General features: G+C 52.4%; 2 protein-coding genes and 1 long non-coding RNA gene across 3 annotated transcripts; all 3 read right to left on the bottom strand.

Annotated features, from left to right (window-relative positions):
• Positions 1 to 2,523: 2,523 nt before the first annotated feature.
• Positions 2,524 to 3,183, bottom strand: LOC146753308 (uncharacterized). The gene is made up of 2 exons (XR_014939329.1): positions 3,081 to 3,183; positions 2,524 to 2,813 (listed from the first exon to the last, which is right to left on the bottom strand). It is a non-coding gene; the product is annotated as an uncharacterized LOC146753308 (long non-coding RNA).
• A 35-nt stretch (positions 3,184 to 3,218) lies between these two features.
• LOC146753307 (uncharacterized) lies at positions 3,219 to 9,159 on the bottom strand. Its single transcript, XM_085529286.1, has 13 exons — positions 7,333 to 9,159; positions 6,979 to 7,058; positions 6,599 to 6,710; positions 6,199 to 6,288; positions 5,852 to 5,956; positions 5,465 to 5,617; positions 5,156 to 5,307; positions 4,743 to 4,890; positions 4,440 to 4,577; positions 4,132 to 4,320; positions 3,784 to 3,939; positions 3,531 to 3,632; positions 3,219 to 3,413 (listed from the first exon to the last, which is right to left on the bottom strand). The coding sequence occupies exons 1-13, from the start codon at positions 7,501 to 7,503 to the stop codon at positions 3,219 to 3,221; spliced, it is 1,791 nt and encodes a 596-aa protein (XP_085385412.1). The 5' UTR covers positions 7,504 to 9,159.
• A 2,384-nt stretch (positions 9,160 to 11,543) lies between these two features.
• LOC107308719 (uncharacterized) lies at positions 11,544 to 17,049 on the bottom strand. The gene is made up of 17 exons (XM_085529802.1): positions 16,952 to 17,049; positions 16,684 to 16,763; positions 16,353 to 16,478; positions 16,000 to 16,079; positions 15,620 to 15,731; positions 15,220 to 15,309; positions 14,872 to 14,976; positions 14,485 to 14,637; positions 14,176 to 14,327; positions 13,763 to 13,910; positions 13,460 to 13,597; positions 13,152 to 13,340; positions 12,804 to 12,959; positions 12,551 to 12,652; positions 12,331 to 12,433; positions 12,101 to 12,160; positions 11,544 to 11,833 (listed from the first exon to the last, which is right to left on the bottom strand). Exons 1-17 carry the CDS (start codon positions 17,037 to 17,039, stop codon positions 11,685 to 11,687), a joined length of 2,031 nt encoding a protein of 676 aa, XP_085385928.1. The 5' UTR covers positions 17,040 to 17,049; the 3' UTR covers positions 11,544 to 11,684.
• Positions 17,050 to 20,441: the final 3,392 nt, after the last annotated feature.

Below are 20,441 nucleotides of genomic sequence, written 5' to 3'. Positions count from 1 at the left end.
ATACTTAAATATGGAGTAAGCACTATATAGAATGAGAAGCAGATTTCTGGATTAACAACTGTATTTTTTCTGTAAGAAACTAGCACCACATCTTCACACACCTGCTTTGTTCTCTGAGTATTTAGATCGAGCGCAGATTCTTCAAACACTGAAGTTACATCAGAAAATTCCATGGATCCAAACACATCTGGCACATGGCTGCAGTCTGGCACATCTTCATACGTCAGAGCCTTTTCAGACTGAAATGTTCCATTGAGATTCTTTTGCAGGATTAAAAGGAAGATTTCATCAGAAGATTTCATCACTAAAATCAAAATATGATTGATTTGCAAGTTCCAAACTATGGCTAACAGCTAATGGAAGTCCACAGGCCAGCAGCATCAACTTTTATATTATCTTCTTAATACTGTAATTGTGGATTTGACGTTCATATCAAGAGCAGAAGGGAAATTACTCTTAGAGCTCAAGTCATCTTTCACAGCCTGTGTCAACAAGAGCAGCACCTCATAGCCTTTGGTTTGAAGACCCGGACCACAAGCTAGCTAATGATTTTACACAGAATTCCAGAGTTCAAGTCATTGTTTCTATTAGGGCTGCAATTATACTTCAAGTTCATCACACTTAATTATCACTGGCACCACACATAACTCCACGTTACATATGTGATCACAAGCAAGCTGGCAACTTCAGACAATTCCCAAGCACTCCACATGCACTTGGCTACTAAAGTACAGAAAAAGGAATGAACATCAGAAATAGCTGCAGTCAAAACCATTTAAGAATCCAAGTCTCCAGGAAACAAGGAAAGCAAATCCTCTCCAGGACTGTGTTCTAAAAGGAAACAGATCAGAAAGGTGAGTTCTTCCCCCCTTTGACCACCCACTCATGTAACGTCCATGTCATTTCTAAGTATGCTGCCCAGACCAAGACTGAGGATGCTTCAGAAGAAGACCTTCCCTGCTAAGCCAAATAGAACAAGTAAGGTACCAAAATATTTAGAGCCAAACGTGGAAAGGTGCTCTAAGAAGGTAAGCATCACAAGAGACCAACAGGAATGCTTACACAATCCAAACAATGCACTATTTCTGTTCCACAAGCTGCCAAGAGGAATGTGTGCAGTACTCACAGCGCACCATGTACACTGCTTACTGCAGTCATCCTGCTTCGTAGGACCAGCCCAATATCACGGGTTACCTAGGTTTACCTGTGCCCGTGACAGTGGCCACCACCCCAGAAATGAAGGGAAAGAAGGGAATGGACAAAACAGTGGCAGCAATCTAAGGAGAAAACTTATTTTACTAAATATGATATTGGAATACAAGATAACACAATATAGTACAATATAATTGAGGCTAATAAATCAAACAAGGGGGGAGAGAGAGAGAGAGAGAGAGAGAGAGAATCCCCAAAAACCGGGAGGCCTATTGTTAACTCTAGGCGATAGGGCTGGAGCACAGAGACGACAGAGCTGGCACGCAGAGAGCGAGAGAAGAAGAAAGCGTTCCAGCCTTGGAGCAAGACTATATATGTCCTCCTCCAGTGATTCATCTCTGGCCGCGACATCCTCTGGGATATGTAGTTCTCCTCCGAGAGCTGAATACTCGGGACGCTGCCATTCCACGGAACTGGAGCATGAACCTTCCACACTTCCACATACCCTCAATCACACTTTCACATACCCTTAGTTACACTTTCTTATACCATCAGAACAGTCTGTCCCATTCAAACAACTTTAATACCATATAACGTTCCCTTAGCAATCCGTATCGTTCAGTTATAAACATAAAGTTACTTTCTCTTTAACCCTTTTTCCTTTGTACATGATTCCACTATTTATACCCTCAATTAATGATTCATCCTGCACATGATGTTATGATGTAGAATATTGACAGCAACAGCACAAAACCATGACACAGTGTTACCGACCCAACAGGCTCCGACCTTAGAGCTGCTCAGGGCTTTGCTAGCAGATCTCAGCAAGGAGGCTCCCACCTCCCTCTTCGGCACTCCATGGGAAGATTGTAGGGGTCACTGAGCTGCAGCAATACAACAGGGCTGGCACAACATTCTTGGTTGGTGTGAGAGAACCTGAGCTGGGGCTCATCCAAGGAGATTCAGCAATCACAGCTTCTAGTCCTGCACTTCACACATAGCTCCAGGCAACAGCAAATTAAATGTCCCTAAACACTGCAAAAAGAGGATGGATCCAATTGGATGGCCCCTGAGATAGACAAAACTCACCACCTAACACAAAACACAATCCTTTCACCTGCTGGTCAGCAAACAACAGAGCACAACACACACCAGCATCCAGGACTCGTGCAAAAAAAGGAGAAAAAGAAAAAAGAAAAGAAATTGCTAGATGGTGTTTCTCAGAAGCACAGAAGCACAAGTCAACAAGAAGATAGCTGCAATTATTCTTGAAAACAGTGTCCTTTGTTATCTTGAAGTGGCCAGTGTTGTGCAAAGCAAACAAAGTCAGCCCGATTTTCTTACATTCAGATTAATCTGCAAGGCACAAAGTAATAAAGGAATGATTTTTATTAACAAACTGAGTGATAGCAGTTGTCAGAAGAATGAATGTGTCACACACAGAGGTAAACCCCACAGCAAAACTAGATGTAACGTTTCCTATCTGTGCTTCATCCTCACAGGAAAAGCCCATCAGAAGGCTATGAAAAACCAGCGGAAAAGTACTGGGAGCCTTCTCCGTGCTGGTGCCGCCTTCTGCCTTTGGTGTCTCAGCTTCTGGATGGTCTCACATGCCACAGAACGGACTGCCAGATGGGGGTCATCTTCCAAAGGCTGAAGGGCTGCAACAGAAGGAAACAGAGCAGAGATTGGACCCCCAATCTACAGAGAGACACCAGCTTCCCCTCTGGGCCCTGCCAGCCCCACTCCTTGCTTTTCCTGGCCAGGAGGAGCACGGGAGACTGACGGGTCAGACGGAAGACACTGCTCAGCATTGCCAGGAATGCTCCTCTGTCCCTGCAGCATTTCCTTGCAGCAGGGCAAAGAACAGCTGCATGCTGCCCAGCTCTGCCCCCAGTCCCAACACATACAGCACTGCCCTCACTCACCACTGCAGAGTTCATTCAGCATCTTCTCACTCTGCTCCATGGCGTGCTTCCCAATCAGCCCTAGGGAAAGAGCTCTGTCAGACACCCACTCCTCCATATGACACCCGAGGGAGGACCTGAGCAAGGCACCCACTGGGGCTACCGGCATGGGCAGGCTGTACCTGGGGGCTTCAGGGCTGTGCCTTCCTGCCAGGGCAGGGCCCAAAGAGGGACGCAGGGGTTGGGCTCACCAATGAATCTGACAGCCTCGCATCGCAAGGAGGCCTGAGAATCCTCCAGGTATGGCAGGCTCTGATGCAGGTAGCCTTCCACTCCCATTCTGTCCTGCTGCAGCTGAAGAAGAGCACAAGAGCATGGGGCTTGCAGAGCGACCACAGCTGCTGCTGCAACCCCTCCTCCAGCATCCCCTTTCCCCCAGCAAAAAGGTGGGGGCTGTGAGATTGTCCTCACCAAACACTTCATGATCCCCGCTGAGTTCTTCTGCTGGGCCTGGTGCTCGAGCTCCTTCCACTTCAGGAACTTTGCACAGGACACAAAGGCTTCCCCAGATGCCTGCAGAACAACAGATGCAAGGACATGGCACCACACACACAGACACACTTCCCAGTGTCTGAATGCTTGCTGATCTTGCTCTCAATTGCAGATCACTGCTGAGTTGTCAGCACACCACTGCCTGCACACTGCTCAGCTCTGAAATTCCTACCTGTGCTACGCTCAGGGTCTCATCACTCATGTGAAAGAGCAGAGGGAGCAGGCCCCTGCACACGGTCTTCTTCATGCTTCCCTTCTGAGACCACAGCACAGCGTCCATCACATCCGTGAAGAGGCGGATGGAACCTTCTCGCACTTCACATGATGCCTGAGGGAGAACAGGAGGACCTCAGACCTCAGCAACTCCCCCAGGAGTCGCCTGCACTACCAGGGACAAGTCCTGATAGGCTGCAGAGCCCACAGGACATGTCATTTCTGAGAGCCCAGAGAAGGAAAGAAAGGAGAAGACACTCCTGTCAAGCACCCACCCTCAGAGCTCAGCCTCCCACAACAGACTTACGTGATTAAAAAGAGGCAGGATCTTCTCAGCCAACTCCAGAGCAAAGGGACTGGCGTGCCACTTGCCCAGATGGTGAATTGAATTCCTGAAGATATTCAGCACCTTCACAGTATTGGGGGAAGAAATGGGTGTGTCGGCAAACTGCAGGATCTCCATGACGACTGGAAGCAGGGCCCGGATTTCTCTTGCCTGTACAAAACACACAATTTCCTTCCCATCAGGAGGACAGCGGCCAAGGCACAGTGTTGCCCATTGCCCCAGCGCCAGGCTGTCAACATGAGGGCTACGTTTGACAAGGTCCTGCTCACCGTCTCAGGTCTCTCAGACAGCAGCACGAGGCGTCTGAGCACCAGCCAGAGCACTGGCAGGCTTTCCACATTCAGAAGCTTCTGGAGCAGTGCTGGCTTACACAGCTCCTTCATCAGCTCTTCAGTGGGAGGCATCACCTGAAACGAACACAGCAGTGAGAGGCAGGCAGAGGCAGCAGGACATCCTGCACCCTGCAGCTCCTGGCTGCTCTGGCAGCTTGAGGCAGGGCACTAGGGAGACACAGCCCAGCCTGAACTAGCAGTGCCCTGAAGGAGAGGATGTTGCCTTGTCCAGTAACTCACAGTCAAGCGAAGGAGGCCCAACTCCGCTGTGCTAATGCTCAATATCTCACACAGCTGCTGGTCCTGCAGAACACTGCTGAGCTCATCCCAGATCCCCTGGGATGCTTCCAGCAGGGGCAGCACACTCTTCAATATGTCCAGGGTAGTGCTATAAATAGAGAGCAATGCTGTGTCAGCAGGGCTGCCTTAGCTACAGCACCATGGCTCAGGCAGGAGCCTGATGGGGGGCTCTGGGCTGCCATGGTTGGTATTGGCTGCTGCAGCCCTGAGCAGCCCGCCAGCACTGGAAAGCACAGTGGGATGGAGGGCCTGCTCCTCGAGATGTCCTGCAGCTTTCCTTGGCTCTGGCAGCCAGACCATTTCTGAGCCCTGCTCTTCACATGGAACAAATGTGGGGCTCTCTGGGCTGATACCTGTCATTCTGTGGAAGGTCGGTCAACACACTCCTCAGCACATCCCTGGGAAACTGGACAGTCAGCACATCCAGCACTGAGAGCAGGATCTGCTGAACTGATGTGCTCTGGATCTTCAGGTTGGCGTGGATGAATCCCAGAATCTCTGGCACCTGTTGTGAGAACACAGGGAGACTGCTGCTGCCACTGGACTGCAGCCATTTGCCTCCCAAGCTGTGTTACTACTGCCCTTCCCACAGCTCTTTGCTGCCTTCAAAGGGCTACTGTTCCCAAGAGCTGTGGCGGGCAGGGTCGCCTCACTCTGCTTACATCCATCAGCCAGGTGCCAGGGTCTCTCCAAAGCACATCCAGCATAGTCTCAGCCCACTTCTTCTCCTCAAAACTGTAGTTCCCGGTGATCTTCTCCAGAGTTACAAGGGCAATGTCTGTCCTCTGAGAAGGGGCAAGGTTTTTTCCAAGGGGCTGCAGCAAGAAGGATAAAAGGAGGAAAGGCATGTAAAACAGAATGAGAGAATAGCGTCTGGATTGGGATGACCACAGGCAAAAGGAAGGATAAAGACCCTCCCTTCATGTCAAAAGCATTCTGTGGGTTCACGCCTGAGCCCCAGCTTGTCTCACAGGTACTCCTGAGTCGTAGAGGCAGCTCTGGGATGCAAAGAATGACAGTGCCCAGCTGGAATTTTCATGTCTCCTTACCTGCTGCCAGAAGCTGCTGGTCATGAAGCCACTAAGCTTCCAGATGCGCCCCAAAGCCCTCTCACACACAGCCTGTGTCTTGGAGATGCTGAAAGGCAGCAGCACCTGTGAGGAGAGGAGCTGCTGGTCAGCCTGGGAGCTGCTGATGCCCACTGCAGGTCTGCTGAGCTCCTGGCTGGAATCACAGCATCCATCCAGGCTTCCCCTGAGCTTAAGCAAAGCCCATCATGGGGCTACTGCCGCTGCCAGGGTCCCTTGCCGGCTCCAACTGCTGCCAGTGCCATTTCCATGGAGCGGGATAAACTTCTACTAGAAGGGAGCTCTGGGGGCAGAACTTCACAATAGACCTCCAAGATTCCCTGCAGCCGACTATTGACACTGGCAGTGGGACAGACATCTAGCACAGTCTGCAGCATGTCGTCCATAGCTTCCAGGGTCTGTAAAGAGAACAGTGGGTTGTGGAAGTCTTTCAGGGTTCCCTTTCATAACCAGGAGACTGCTGTGAACCCCTCTGGCTGCCAATAAAGGATACCTACAGATCTGTGCACAGGGGCACTCTGCAAGGCTGCTGCACTAAGAGCAGGCTACAACACAGGGTGTTTGCCAAGCCCAAGGCAAGAGTGAGAGGGGTGAGGGCAAGCAAGGCTGCTAATTCATCCCACAAACATCTTGATAGATCTCTGGACACAAGTAATGCAAGCGGCAGCCCAGAGGCATGGGGTCAACAGTAGATTGCGCAGTACATACCTGGTTGTAGAGGGAAATATTCAAGGCCCTGGCTGGAGGAAGATAGAAGACGACGCTGCAGCACACCTTGAGGAGATGAAATATTTCTTCCTCCGTAACTGCATTGACTGTGCTGCAATTAGAGAGACACTGATGCTAGGAGCGGTACCTGGGTGCTGAGGCAGGGGTGGAACAGGTCCTCCCCTGGGCAAGGCTCCCTGAGAGGGATGGGGAGCCCTGCCAGGAGGTGCCTCCTCCCCCACGGGGCTGCTCTGGGTCAGAGGACAGTCCTGATGTCACCAGCTTTGGGGCGAGGGCCAAGACTTAGCGGGGAGCTGCGTCAGGGCCACCAGGATGGTGCCCGGGGGATGTGCTGGCAAAAGCAGGGGCTGGGCAGGTACCTCAAGGCAGCAATGGTGTTCATGCAGCAGAACCTCAGTCCGGTGCTCAGCTGCTCCATGGGCTCCTCACACAACAGAACCTGCAAAGCACAATCAGGATGGCACCTGGCAGCTGCCAGCACCCAGCAACAGCAAACCTGCCACCGGCCGCTAGGGCCTGAGTAACCCCCCCCAGTGGCCCTTGACAAACACTGGCACACTGGTGCTGCTGTCCACCTCCACTGCTGAGCTCTCAGCAGCACCTGGAGTCCCATCTGGGGCACTTGGGTATCTGTGCGTGATTTCCCTGCCTCCCTCTCCCCCTGTCCTGTCCTTCTCACAGGGTGCAGCTACCTGGGTGCCATGTCCCCTCACCTCAATCTTCTTGCACATATTTTTGAGTATGCAGAAGATATTGGGGCTCTGTGTGAGGCCCTCCTGTCCAGCCGTGCTGCACAGTATGCAAATGGAGTTGAGGAACTGCAGCTTCTGCACCAGATCCTGGCAAGCACACACAGACCGAGGAGTGTGAGTGTGGACAGCCATGGCCAGGGGGACCAGGCGTTGCGGGTTGTGGAGCAGCGCAGGACAGCTGCAGGACAGCAGCAGCTCTGCCCGGCCAGCAGCCCTCCTGCAGCCTGAAGGCAGAGCCCGAGGGACCGTCTGGAGATGCAGGTACAGCCACAATGGAGATGGCTGCTCTTACCATTTCCTTGCTGATGCTGTTGGCTTGGATGAAATCCACTGCCTCCTGTTCCACATCAGACAGAGGCAGCAATTCAGCATCTGACCAAGGAGAGAGAGCAGTGCTACAGAAGGGCCAAAGGCAGGCGGGAGCAGAAGAAGGAGCTCTGCCCTCTCAGGCCCTGGGCTCGCTCCCCTGGCACAGTCTGCCTGTGACAAGGGGTCCTGGTGTGGAGCAGGGGGCACTCGCTGCCCCAGCCCTGCCCACCCTGCTTTGGACCCTCACTCACCAGCATGCAGAGGCATCACCTCGGTCACTTGGTAGAGCTCCGCTGGAGATCTTCTGTCCTGGGGAGCCCCACCCTCCTTCTCGGCCATGCACGCGACGCTCATCACAGCAGCTGTGACGTGCTGGAACAGAACGGAAACACATTTCTGTTTTCTCTATTCACACAGCACAGTATGGGTACAATTCGTCAGAACTACCCTCGCATACCCTGCGGCAAAACCATGTGGGGGGACAAAACATGGCACGTACCTGGCAGTGAGATCACCTCACGCTATCAGCAGCAGTTCCTTGTCACTTTGCTCAGATGTAATGAGAGCAAAAGCTGCACCGAGACAATGGGCGGAGGGCAAGGAGAGGAGAGAGAAAGAGCAGGTCAGTGAGCAGGGCTAAGACAGCCATGGAATAACGCACACAGCACAACCGTCCCATCCACTTGCTGCAAGACATGCTGAGTCTCAGGCTACGTGATGCCTGTCCGCCCAGCAACTATATGATGCTTCCACAACTGAGCAAAGAAGACGACGGAAGAAGCACGGGATGGGTGCCACCTTTACGGATACCCCCTTTGGAACATGTGTACCGGGGGAAAATTACGTCTGGTGGTCTAGAGTAAGCAATACGGTGCTGTGAGCTCCGACAGCCAGCATTTCTCAACACCTCACTGCCCACCCATCCATCCCACATCGGCTCAGCTTACCTACAAGGTGCTGCACACGATGTTGTGAAGAAAATGGCACTAAAGGCACTAAAGGCACTAAAGGCACAAGAGCAACAAACCAACCAACTACTCTGAGCACTAGCTCACCCACAAAGGAACACGGAACGCACCGCTCCTCCCCTCATTCCAGCCGCTTATGACATCACCATGGGCCACCAGCCTGGTCCACCATGACCCCCCACAAGGCAGGGAGGCAAGACCACGTGGTCACATCTGATTCCAACACGACACCACAACATTCCAGGACTCAGTGTGGGCTTGGAATTCTATCCTGGTGTGGCAGCGCAATGGAAGTTGTTAGGGCACAGCTGAAGAGCTGACAGACACCAAACGTTTCCAAAGGAGGGTGCCAGATTAACTCTCAGCATTCTCTTGCAGGGCTCTTAGGGATGCTTCAAACCCATTTTCACTGCCTAGGTCATTTCTAGAAAGTCCAGCCGACAAATGCTCACTTTGTCTGGGGAACGCCTCTATGCATCATGAATTAAAAATAAAATAAAATGGGCATGCAACCCTATGAAACTTACCTCTCTGCTCTTGTTGTCAGCCACACACCTAAGATGAGCATTACGTGTTCGTGCTCCTTGAATGAAGATTTACCCAAGTCTGTGTTCCACTCTGCTCCACCTCAGGGACTAGAAGAAACACAGACAGAGATGATGATCCTTTGAGCAGATGAATGTGCTGGGTGCACACGTATTCTCTTTAGCAAGAAATAGTACTTTAGAATCCACAGTTTTTTGAGAAGTAGTATGAAAGATGAATGAAAAGGAAGCATATCGTGAACTATTTTCATTAAAATAACCTTGTTAATCCTCTCCCCATCAAAAAGGAAGCCTTACTAGCTGCAGCTCCTAGAAAACCTTGCATCACAAACTGCGGCACATACATCTTCTTCCCACAGCACCCTCCCCTCTCTCGTTATTGTCAGATTCACTCGGGTTAGAATACGTGGATCAGAACAGCCATTCAGTTCTGCTGAGGCAGGATCCCACCGCCAGGATGTCCCCCAGTCCCATTCCCTGCTTTTCCCAGCACAGGTGGGGAAAGGAACAGCAACTGACATCACCTACCCAGACTTCTGCAGGGCCTTCCATTCAGTCTCACATCACAGAGAGAAGCAGGAGAGCTCTTGTGGCACAAAGCTCGGGGCTGCAGAAATCAAGGCTGCCTCTACGATGGTGCTTCAAACAACATGTAGAACTGGATACGAGACGTGAAAGACGTGAAAGACATGACGCTGCATGGGCAACGTCAGCGCTTCCTGCAGAGCACATTGCACAGCTGTAGGCACACTGCAGAAGACTCACACAGCACCTGAGAGGTAACAGCTCAGGAAGGAAAACCTTATCCCGTGAACACAGCCACAAGCTACTCTCTTCTTCATGGCCTTCCTTCACACTGAGCATTTCCCTCAAGAGTGCTGCTCAAGGTGATGCTGTCTCCAGCTGTCGGCCACTTGCATTGCTGGACGCTGCACCCACAGCTCATTCTGCTTGAAGTAAAGCCTGCTGGCTTCACTCCAAAGCACAGGCACAGGCCACAGCCTGATCCACCTGCTTTGTCTGAAAGGCTTCTAAGGCTGCTCTCATGGGATCCATTCTGCTGCTCGTTCTCTCTGGGCAGGAAGCTCTACTCTCTCAGCAACAGCCAAGTGCTGGAAGGCTGGAAACGCCTCCAATCCCCACGGATGATCTCTCACGGAGTGAGAGAGAGAGAGAGAGAGAGAGAATCCCCAAAAACCAGGAGGCCTACTGTTAACTCTAGGCGATAGGGCTGGAGCACAGAGACGACAGAGCTGGCACGCAGAGAGCGAGAGAAGAAGAAAGCGTTCCAGCCTTGGAGCAAGACTATATATGTCCTCCTCCAGTGATTCATCTCTGGCTGTGACATCCTCTGGGATATGTAGTTCTCCTCCGAGAGCTGAATAATCGGGACGCTGCCATTCCACGGAACTGGAGCATGAACCTTCCACACTTCCACATACCCTCAATCACACTTTCACATACCCTTAGTTACACTTCCACATACCCTCAATTACACTTTCACATACCCTCAGTTACACTTTCTTATACCATCAGAACAGTCTGTCCCATTCAAACACCTTTAATACCATATAACGTTCCCTTAGCAATCCGTATCGTTCAGTTATAAACATAAAGTTACTTTCTCTTTAACCCTTTTTCCTTTGTACATGATTCCACTATTTATACCCGCAATTAATGATTCATACTGCACGTGATGTTATGATGTAGAATATTGACAGCAACAGCACAAAACCATGACACAGTGTTACCGACCCAACAGGCTCCGACCTTAGAGCCGCTCAGGGCTTTGCTAGCAGATCTCAGCAAGGAGGCTCCCACCTCCCTCTTTGGCACTCCATGGGAAGATTGTCGGGGTCACTGAGCTGCAGCAATACAACAGGGCTGGCAAAAACATTCTTGGTTGGTGTGAGAGAACCTGAGCTGGGGCTCATCCAAGGAGATTCAGCGATCACAGCTTCTAGTCCTGCACTTCACACATAGCTCCAGGCAAGAGCAAATTAACTGTCCCTAAACACTGCAAAAAGAGGATGGATCCAATTGGATGGCCCCTGAGATAGACAAAACTCACCACCTAACACAAAACACGGTCCTTTCACCTGCTGGTCAGCAAACAACAGAGCACAACACACACCAGCATCCAGGACTCGTGCAAAAAAAGGAGAAAAAGAAAAAAGAAAAGAAATTGCTAGATGTTTCTCAGAAGCACAGAAGCACAAGCCAACTAGAAGATAGCTGCAATTATTCTTGAAAACAATGTCCTTTGTTATATTGATGTGGCCAGTGTTGAGCAAAGCAAACAAAGTCAGCCCGATTTTCTTACATTCAGATTAATCTGCAAGGCACAAAGTAATAAAGGAATGATTTTTATTAACAAACTGAGTGATAGCAGTTGTCAGAAGAATGAATGTGTCACACACAGAGGTAAACCCCACAGCAAAACTAGATGTAACGTTTCCTATCTGTGCTTCATCCTCACAGGAAAAGCCCCTCAGAAGGCTACGCAAAACCAGCGGACAAGTACTGGGAGCCTTCTCCGTGCTGGTGCCGCCTTCTGCCTTTGGTGTCTCAGCTTCTGGATGGTCTCACATGCCACAGAACGGACTGCCAGATGGGGGTCATCTTCCAAAGGCTGAAGGGCTGCAACAGAAGGAAATAGAGCAGAGATTGGACCCCCAATCTACAGAGAGACACCAGCTTCCCCTCTGGGCCCTGCCAGCCCCACTCCTTGCTTTTCCTGGACAGGAGGAGCACAGGAGACTGACGGGTCAGACGGAAGACACTGCTCAGGATTGCCAGGAATGCTCCTCTGTCCCTGCAGCATTTCCTTGCAGCAGGGCAAAGAACAGCTGCATGCTGCCCAGCTCTGCCCCCAGCCCCAACACACACAGCACTGCCCTCACTCACCACTGCAGAGTTCATTCAGCATCTTCTCACTCTGCTCCCTGGAGTGCTTCCCAATCAGCCCTAGGGAAAGAGCTCTGTCAGACACCCACTCCTCCATATGACACCCGAGGGGGGACCTGAGCAAGGCACCCACTGGGGCTACCGGCATGGGCAGGCTGTACCTGGGGGCTTCAGGGCTGTGCCTTCCTGGCAGGGCAGGGCCCAAAGAGGGACGCAGGGGTTGGGCTCACCAATGAATCTGACAGCCTCGCATCGCAAGGAGGCCTGAGAATCCTCCAGGTATGGCAGGCTCTGATGCAGGTAGCCTTCCACTCCCATTCTGTCCTGCTGCAGCTGAAGAAGAGCACAAGAGCATGGGGCTTGCAGAGCAGCCACAGCTGCTGCTGCAACCCCTCCTCCAGCATCACCTTTCCCCCAGCAAAAAGGTGGGGGCTGTGAGATTGTCCTCACCAAACACTTCATGATCCCCGCTGAGTTCTTCTGCTGGGCCTGGTGCTCGAGCTCCTTCCACTTCAGGAACTTTGCACAGGACACAAGGGCTTCCCCAGATGCCTGCAGAACAACAGATGCAAGGACATGGCACCACACACACAGACACACTTCCCAGTGTCTGAATGCTTGCTGATCTTGCTCTCAATTGCAGATCACTGCTGAGTTGTCAGCACACCACTGCCTGCACACTGCTCAGCTCTGAAATTCCTACCTGTGCTACGCTCAGGGTCTCGTCACTCATGTGAAAGAGCAGAGGGAGCAGGCCCCTGCACAAGGTCTTCTTCATGCTTCCCTTCTGAGACCACAGCACAGCGTCCATCACATCCCTGAAGAGGCGGATGGAACCTTCTCGCACTTCACATGATGCCTGAGGGAGAACAGGAGGACCTCAGACCTCAGCAACTCCCCCAGGAGTCATCTGCACTACCAGGGACAAGTCCTGATAGGCTGCAGAGCCCACAGGACATGTCATTTCTGAGAGCCCAGAGAAGGAAAGAAAGGAGAAGACACTCCTGTCAAGCACCCACCCGCAGAGCTCAGCCTCCCACAACAGACTTACGTGATTAAAAAGAGGCAGGATCTTCTCAGCCAACTCCAGAGCAAAGGGACTGGCATGCCACTTGCCCAGATGGTGAATTGAATTCCTGAAGATATTCAGCACCTTCACAGTATTGGGGGAAGAAATGGGTGTGTCGGCAAACTGCAGGATCTCCATGACGACTGGAAGCAGGGCCCGGATTTCTCTTGCCTGTACAAAACACACAATTTCCTTCCCATCAGGATGACAGCGGCCAAGGCACAGTGTTGCCCATTGCCCCAGCGCCAGGCTGTCAACATGAGGGCTACGTTTGACAAGGTCCTGCTCACCGTCTCAGGTCTCTCAGACAGCAGCATGAGGCGTCTGAGCACCAGCCAGAGCACTGGCAGGCTTTCCACATTCAGAAGCTTCTGGAGCAGTGCTGGCTTACACAGCTCCTTCACCAGCTCTTCAGTGGGAGGCATCACCTGAAACGAACACAGCAGTGAGAGGCAGGCAGAGGCAGCAGGACATCCTGCACCCTGCAGCTCCTGGCTGCTCTGGCAGCTTGAGGCAGTGCACTAGGGAGACACAGCCCAGCCTGAGCACGCAGTGCCCTGAAGGAGAGGATATTGCCTTGTCCAGTAACTCACAGTCAAGCGAAGGAGGCCCAACTCCGCTGTGCTGATGCTCAATATCTCACACAGCTGCTGGTCCTGCAGAACACTGCTGAGCTCATCCCAGATCCCCTGGGATGCTTCCAGCAGGGGCAGCACACTCTTCAATATGTCCAGGGTAGTGCTATAAACAGAGAGCAATGCTGTGTCAGCAGGGCTGCCTTAGCTACAGCACCATGGCTCAGGCAGGAGCCTGATGGGGGGCTCTGGGCTACCATGGTTGGTATTGGCTGCTGCAGCCCTGAGCGGCCCGCCAGCACTGGAAAGCACAGTGGGATGGAGGGCCTGCTCCTCGGGATGTCCTGCAGCTTTCCTTGGCTCTGGCAGCCAGACCATTTCTGAGCCCTGCTCTTCACATGGAACAAACATGGGGCTCTCTGGGCTGATACCTGTCATTCTGTGGAAGGTCGGTCAACACACTCCTCAGCACATCCCTGGGAAACTGGACGGTCAGCACATCCAGCACTGAGAGCAGGATCTGCTGAACTGATGTTCTCTGGATCTTCAGGTTGGCGTGGATGAATCCCAGAATCTCTGGCACCTGTTGTGAGAACACAGGGAGACTGCTGCTGCCACTGGACTGCAGCCATTTTCTTCCCAGGCTGTGTTATTACTGCCCTTCCCACAGCTCTTTGCTGCCTTCAAATGGCTTCAGTCCCCAAGAGCTGTGGCGGGCAGGGTCGCCTCACTCTGCTTACATCCATTAGCCAGGTGCCAGGGTCTCTCCAAAGCACATCCAGCATAGTCTCAGCCCACTTCTTCTCATCGAAACCGCAGTCCCCAATGATCTTCTCCAGGGTTGCAAGGGCAATGTCTGTCCTCTGAGAAGGGGCAAGGTTTTTTCCAAGGGGCTGCAGTAAGAAGGAAAAAAGGAGGGAAGGCATGTTAAACAGAATGAGAGAATAGCGTCTGGAGTGGGATGTCCACAGCCAAAGGGAAGGATAAAGACCCTCCCTTCATGTCAAAAGCATTCTGTGGGTTCACGCCTGAGCCCCAGCTTGTCTCCCAGGTATTCCTGAGTCATAGAGGCAGCTCTGGGATGCAAAGAATGAGAGTGCCCGGCTGGAATTTTCATGTCTCCTTACCTGCTGCCAGAATCTGCTGGTCATGAAGCCACTAAGCTTCCAGATGCGCCCCAAAGCCCTCTCACACACAGCCTGTGTCTTGGAGATGCTGAAAGGCAGCAGCACCTGTGAGGAGAGGAGCTGCTGGTCAGCCTGGGAGCTGCTGATGCCCACTGCAGGTCTGCTGAGCTCCTGGCTGGAATCACAGAATCCATCCAGGCTTCCCCTGAGCTTAAGCCAAGCCCATCATGGGGCTACTGCCGCCAGGGTCCCTTGCCGGCTCCAACTGCTGCCAGTGCCGTTTCCATGGAGCGACATAAACTTCTACTAGAAGGGAGCTCTGAGGGCAGAACTTCACAATAGACAGACCTCCAAGATTCCCTGCAGCCGACTATTGACACTGGCAATGGGACAGACATCTAGCACAGTCTGCAGCATGTCGTCCATAGCTTCCAGGGTCTGTAAAGAGAACAGTGGGTTGTGGAAGTCTTTCAGGGTTCCCTTTCATACCCAGGAGACTGCTGTGAACCCCTCTGGCTGCCAATAAAGGATACCTACAGATCTGTGCACAGGGGCACTCTGCAAGGCTGCTGCACTCAGAGCAGGCTACAACACAGGGTGTTTGCCAAGCCCAAGGCAAGAGTGAGAGGGGTGAGGGCAAGCAAGGCTGCTAATTCATCCCACAAACATTTTGATAGATCTCTGGACACAAGGAATGCAAGCGGCAGCCCAGAGGCATGGGGTCAACAGTAGATTGCGCAGTACATACCTGGTTGTAGAGGGAAATATTCAAGGCCCTGGCTGGAGGAAGATAGAAGACGACGCTGCAGCACACCTTGAGGAGATGAAATATTTCTTCCTCCGTAACTGCATTGACTGTGCTGCAATTAGAGAGACACTGATGTTAGGAGCGGTGCCTGGGTGCTGAGGCAGGGGTGGAACAGGTCCTCCCCTGGGAAAGGCTCCCTGAGAGGGATGGGGAGCCCTGCCAGGAGGTGCCTCCTCCCCCACGGGGCTGCTCTGGGTCAGAGGACAGTCCTGATGTCACCAGCTTTGGGGCGAGGGCCAAGACTTAGCGGGGAGCTGCGTCAGGGCCACCAGGATGGTGCCTGGGGGATGTGCTGGCAAAAGCAGGGGCTGGGCATGTACCTCAAGGCAGCAATGGTGTTCATGCAGCAGAACCTCAGCCCGGTGCTCAGCTGCTCCATGGGCTCCTCACACAACAGAACCTGCAAAGCACAATCAGGATGGCACCTGGCAGCTGCCAGCACCCAGCAACAGCAAACCTGCCACCGGCCGCTAGGGCCTGAGTCACCCCCCCAGTGGCCCTTGACAAACACTGGCACACTGGTGCTGCTGTCCACCTCCACTGCTGAGCTCTCAGCAGCACCTGGAGTCCCATCTGGGGCACTTGGGTATCTGTGCGTGATTTCCCTGCCTCCCTCTCCCTCTGTCCTTTCCTTCTCACAGGGTGCAGCTACCTGGGTGCCATGTCCCCTCACCTCAATCTTCTTGCACATATTTTTGAGCATGCAGAAGATATTGGGGCTCTGTGTGAGGCCCTCCTGTCCAGCCGTGCTGCACAGTATGCAGATGGAGTTGAGGAACTGCAGCTTCTGCACCAGATCCTGGCAAGCACACACAGACCGAGGAGTGTGAGTGTGGACAGCCATGGCCAGGGGGACCAGTCGTTGCGGGGTGTGGAGCAGCGCAGGACAGCTGCAGGACAGCAGCAGCTCTGCCCGGCCAGCAGCCCTCCTGCAGCCTGAAGGCAGAGCCCGAGGGACCGTCTGGAGGTGCAGGTACAGCCACGATGGAGATGGCTGCTCTTACCATTTCCTTGCTGATGCTGTTGGCTTGGATGAAATCCACTGCCTCCTGTTCCACATCAGACAGAGGCAGCAATTCAGCATCTGACCAAGGAGAGAGAGCAGTGCTACAGAGGGGCCAAAGGCAGGCGGGAGCAGAAGAAGGAGCTCTGCCCTCTCCGGCCCTGGGCTCGCTCCCCTTGTACAGTCTGCCTGTGACAAGGGGTCCTGGTGTGGAGCAGGGGGCACTCGCTGCCCCAGCCCTGCCCACCCTGCTTTGGACCCTCACTCACCAGCATGCAGAGGCATCACCTCGGTCACTTGGTAGAGCTCCGCTGGAGATCTTCTGTCCTGGGGAGCCCCACCCTCCTTCTCGGCCATGCACACGACGCTCATCACAGCAGCTGTGACGTGCTGGAACAGAACGGAAACACATTTCTGTTTTCTCTATTCACACAGCACAGTATGGGTACAATTCTTCAGAACTACCCTCGCATACCCTGCGGCAAAACCATGTGGGGGGACAAAACATGGCACGTACCTGGCAGTGAGATCACCTCACACTATCAGCAGCAGTTCCTTGTCGCTTTGCTCAGATGTAATGAGAGCAAAAGCTGCACCGAGACAATGGGCGGAGGGCAAGGAGAGGAGAGAGAAAGAGCAGGTCAGTGAGCAGGGCTAAGACAGCCATGGAATAACGCACACAGCACAACCGTCCCATCCACTTGCTGCAAGACATGCTGAGTCTCAGGCTACGTGATGCCTGTCCACCCAGCAACTTTACAATGCTTCCACTACTGAGCAAAGAAGACGACGGAAGAAGCATGGGACAGGTGCCACCTTTACGGATACCCCCTTTGGAATATGTGTACCGGGGGAAAATTACGTCTGGTGGTCAAGAGTAAGCAATATGGTGCTGTGAGCTCCGACAGCCAGCATTTCTCAACACCTCACTGCCCACCCATCCATCCCACGTCGGCTCAGCTTACCTACAAGGTGCTGCACACGATGTTGTGAAGAAAATGGCACTAAAGGCACTAAAGGCACTAAAGGCACAAGAGCAACAAACCAACCAACTACTCTGAGCACTAGCTCACCCACAAAGGAACACGGAACGCACCGCTCCTCCCCTCATTCCAGCCACTTATGACATCACCAAGGGCCACCAGCCTGGTCCACCATGACCCCCCACAAGGCAGGGAGGCAAGACCACGTGGTCACATCTGATTCCAACAAGACACCACAACATTCCAGGACTCAGTGTGGGCTTGGAATTCTATCCCGGTGTGGCAGCGCAATGGAAGTTGTTAGGGCACAGCTGAAGAGCTGACAGACACCAAACGTTTCCAAAGGAGGGTGCCAGATTAACTCACAGCATTCTCTTGCAGGGCTCTTAGGGATGCTTCAAACCCATTTTCACTGCCTAGCTCATTTCTAGAAAGTCCAGCCGACAAATGCTCACTTTGTCTGGGGAACGCCTCTATGCATCATGAATGAAAAAGAAAATAAAATGGGCATGCAACCCTATGAAACTTACCTCTCTGCTCTTGTTGTCAGCCACACACCTAAGATGAGCATGACGTGTTCGTGCTCCTGAATGAAGATTTACCCAAGTCTGTGTTCCACTCTGCTCCACCTCAGGGACTAGAAGAAACACTGACAGAGATGATGATCCTTTGAGCAGATGAATGTGCTGGGTGCACACGTATTCTCTTTAGCAAGAAATAGTACTTTAGAATCCACAGTTTTTTGAGAAGTAGTATGAAAGATGAATGAAAAGGAAGCATATCGTGAACTATTTTCATTAAAATAACCTTGTTAATCCTCTCCCCATCAAAAAGGAAGCCTTACTAGCTGCACCTCCTAGAACACCTTGCACCACAAACTGCGGCACATACATCTTCTTCCCACAGCACCCTCCCCTCTCTCGTTAGTGTCAGATTCACTCAGGTTAAAATACGTGGATCAGAACAGCCATTCAGTTCTGCTGAGGCAGGATCCCACCGCCAGGATGTCCCCCAGTCCCATTCCCTGCTTTTCCCAGCACAGGTGGGGAAAGGAACAGCAACTGACATCACCTACCCAGACTTCTGCAGGGCCTTCCATTCAGTCTCACATCACAGAGAGAAGCAGGAGAGCTCTTGTGGCACAAAGCTCAGGGCTGCAGAAATCAAGGCTGCCTCTACGATGGTGCTTCAAACAACATGTAGAACTGGATACGAGACGTGAAAGACAGGGCTGCATGGGCAACGTCAGCGCTTCCTGCAGAGCACATCGCACAGCTGTAGGCACACTGCAGAAGACTCACACAGCACCTGAGAGGTAACAGCTCAGGAAGGAAAACCTTACCCCGGGAACACAGCCACAAGCTACTCTCTTCTTCATGGCCTTCCTTCACACTGAGCATTTCCCTCAACAGTGCTGCTCAAGGTGATGCTGTCTCCAGCTGTCGGCCACTTGCACTGCTGGATGCTGCACCCACAGATCATTCTGCTTGAAGTAAAGCCTGCTGGCTTCACTCCAAAGCACAGGCACAGGCCACAGCCTGATCCACCTGCTTTGTCTGAAAGGCTTCTAAGGCTGCTCTCATGGGATCCCTTCTGTTGCTCGTTCTCTCTGGGCAGGAAGCTCTACTCTCACAGCAACAGCCAAGAGCTGGGTTGGAGCTCGAGAACTCAACACAACAGATATGACACAAGGTGCAACTGGATGATGTGTCTCCAAGCCAACAAAAGCTAACTCACCGAACAAGAGGCAGGTCTTGCTCATTTGGCTGATCAGGGCATGCGGGAGGGGGCCGGACATCGGACCACGAGTGTCCATTTCCACTGCAGCTCCATCTAGAGAAGAGCAGCAATCAGCAGGTGAGAATGAATTCATTCACAGGCTGCACAATGAGTCTGTTCTTGACACAAAAATAACCCACATCAATCCCCCCCAAAAAAGGGAATGGCAGGAGCTAATACGGACCAAAGAGGTTCTTGTTCCTATGCCTCATCCTCTCATCCCAAGTCCTGGGTGATGCCCACAGGCTTCAAGTCAGGTCTCAAATCCATTGGACTCCTGTCACTGGATTTTCCCTGGTCTGGCCCAAGCCCCGGTCCTACCATAGGATCATAGAATTACCCAGGTTGGAAAAGACCTTGAAGATGATCAAGTCCAACCGCAGCCTAACCAGTACCCTGACTCTAAAAACCCTACACTATATCATATCCCTGAGTACCACATCCAAACGGCTCTTAAACACAACCAGGGATGGCAATTCAATCACCTCCCTGTGGAGCCTATTCCTGTACCTAACTACCCTTTCTGTAAAGAAGTGCTTCCTAATATCCAACCTAAACTTGCCCCGGCGCAACTTGAGGCCATTTCCCCTCGTCCTGTCACTTGTCACTAGTGAGAAGAGACCTGCCCCACTCTCACTGTAAGAACCTTTCAGGTACTGGAAGAGGGCAATAAGGTCTCCCCTCAACCTCCTTTTCCCCAGACTAAACAGCCCCAGCTTCCTCAGCCTCTCCTCATAGGGCTGATTCTCCAAGTTTTTCATGAGCCTCGTTGCCCTTCTCTGGACCTGCTCCAGTAACTCCATGTCTTTCCTGTGCTCAGGTCCCCAAAACTGAACACAGTACTCGAGGTGAGGCCTCACCAATGCCGAGTACAGGGGCAGGATGACTTCCCTAGTCCTGCTCACCATACCATCCCTGGTAGTGGCAGGGCCCTTCATTGCAGCACTCCTTCTGGTAGTTCAAATTCAACTTACACAGAAATCCTAGCAGAAGTTCT

The sequence above is a fragment of the Coturnix japonica genome, chromosome Z (assembly GCF_054131305.1).
Source record: "Coturnix japonica strain WE chromosome Z, WE-NBRP24, whole genome shotgun sequence".
In the NCBI taxonomy this organism is placed as follows: Eukaryota; Metazoa; Chordata; class Aves; order Galliformes; family Phasianidae; genus Coturnix; species Coturnix japonica.
Note: the sequence above shows the minus strand (reverse complement) of the source record. Positions and strands in the feature narration are given on the sequence as shown.

What these genes read in the sequence shown, in the direction of transcription:
- LOC107308719 (XM_085529802.1), bottom strand. Translation starts at nt 17,039, where the DNA reads ATGGCCGAGAAGGAGGGTGGGGCTCCCCAGGACAGAAGATCTCCAGCG. An exon ending in GGCTGCAGGGAATCTTGGAG is followed by an intron (nt 14,977 to 15,219) that starts GTCTGTCTATTG and finishes CTCTCCTCACAG; the next exon opens with GTGCTGCTGCCTTTCAGCAT. An exon ending in AGACCCTGAGCGTAGCACAG is followed by an intron (nt 12,653 to 12,803) that starts GTAGGAATTTCA and finishes GTTGTTCTGCAG; the next exon opens with GCATCTGGGGAAGCCCTTGT.
- LOC146753307 (XM_085529286.1), bottom strand. Translation starts at nt 7,503, where the DNA reads ATGGCTGTCCACACTCACACTCCTCGGTCTGTGTGTGCTTGCCAGGAT. An exon ending in GGCTGCAGGGAATCTTGGAG is followed by an intron (nt 5,957 to 6,198) that starts GTCTATTGTGAA and finishes CTCTCCTCACAG; the next exon opens with GTGCTGCTGCCTTTCAGCAT. An exon ending in CTGGCACCTGGCTGATGGAT is followed by an intron (nt 5,308 to 5,464) that starts GTAAGCAGAGTG and finishes TTCTCACAACAG; the next exon opens with GTGCCAGAGATTCTGGGATT.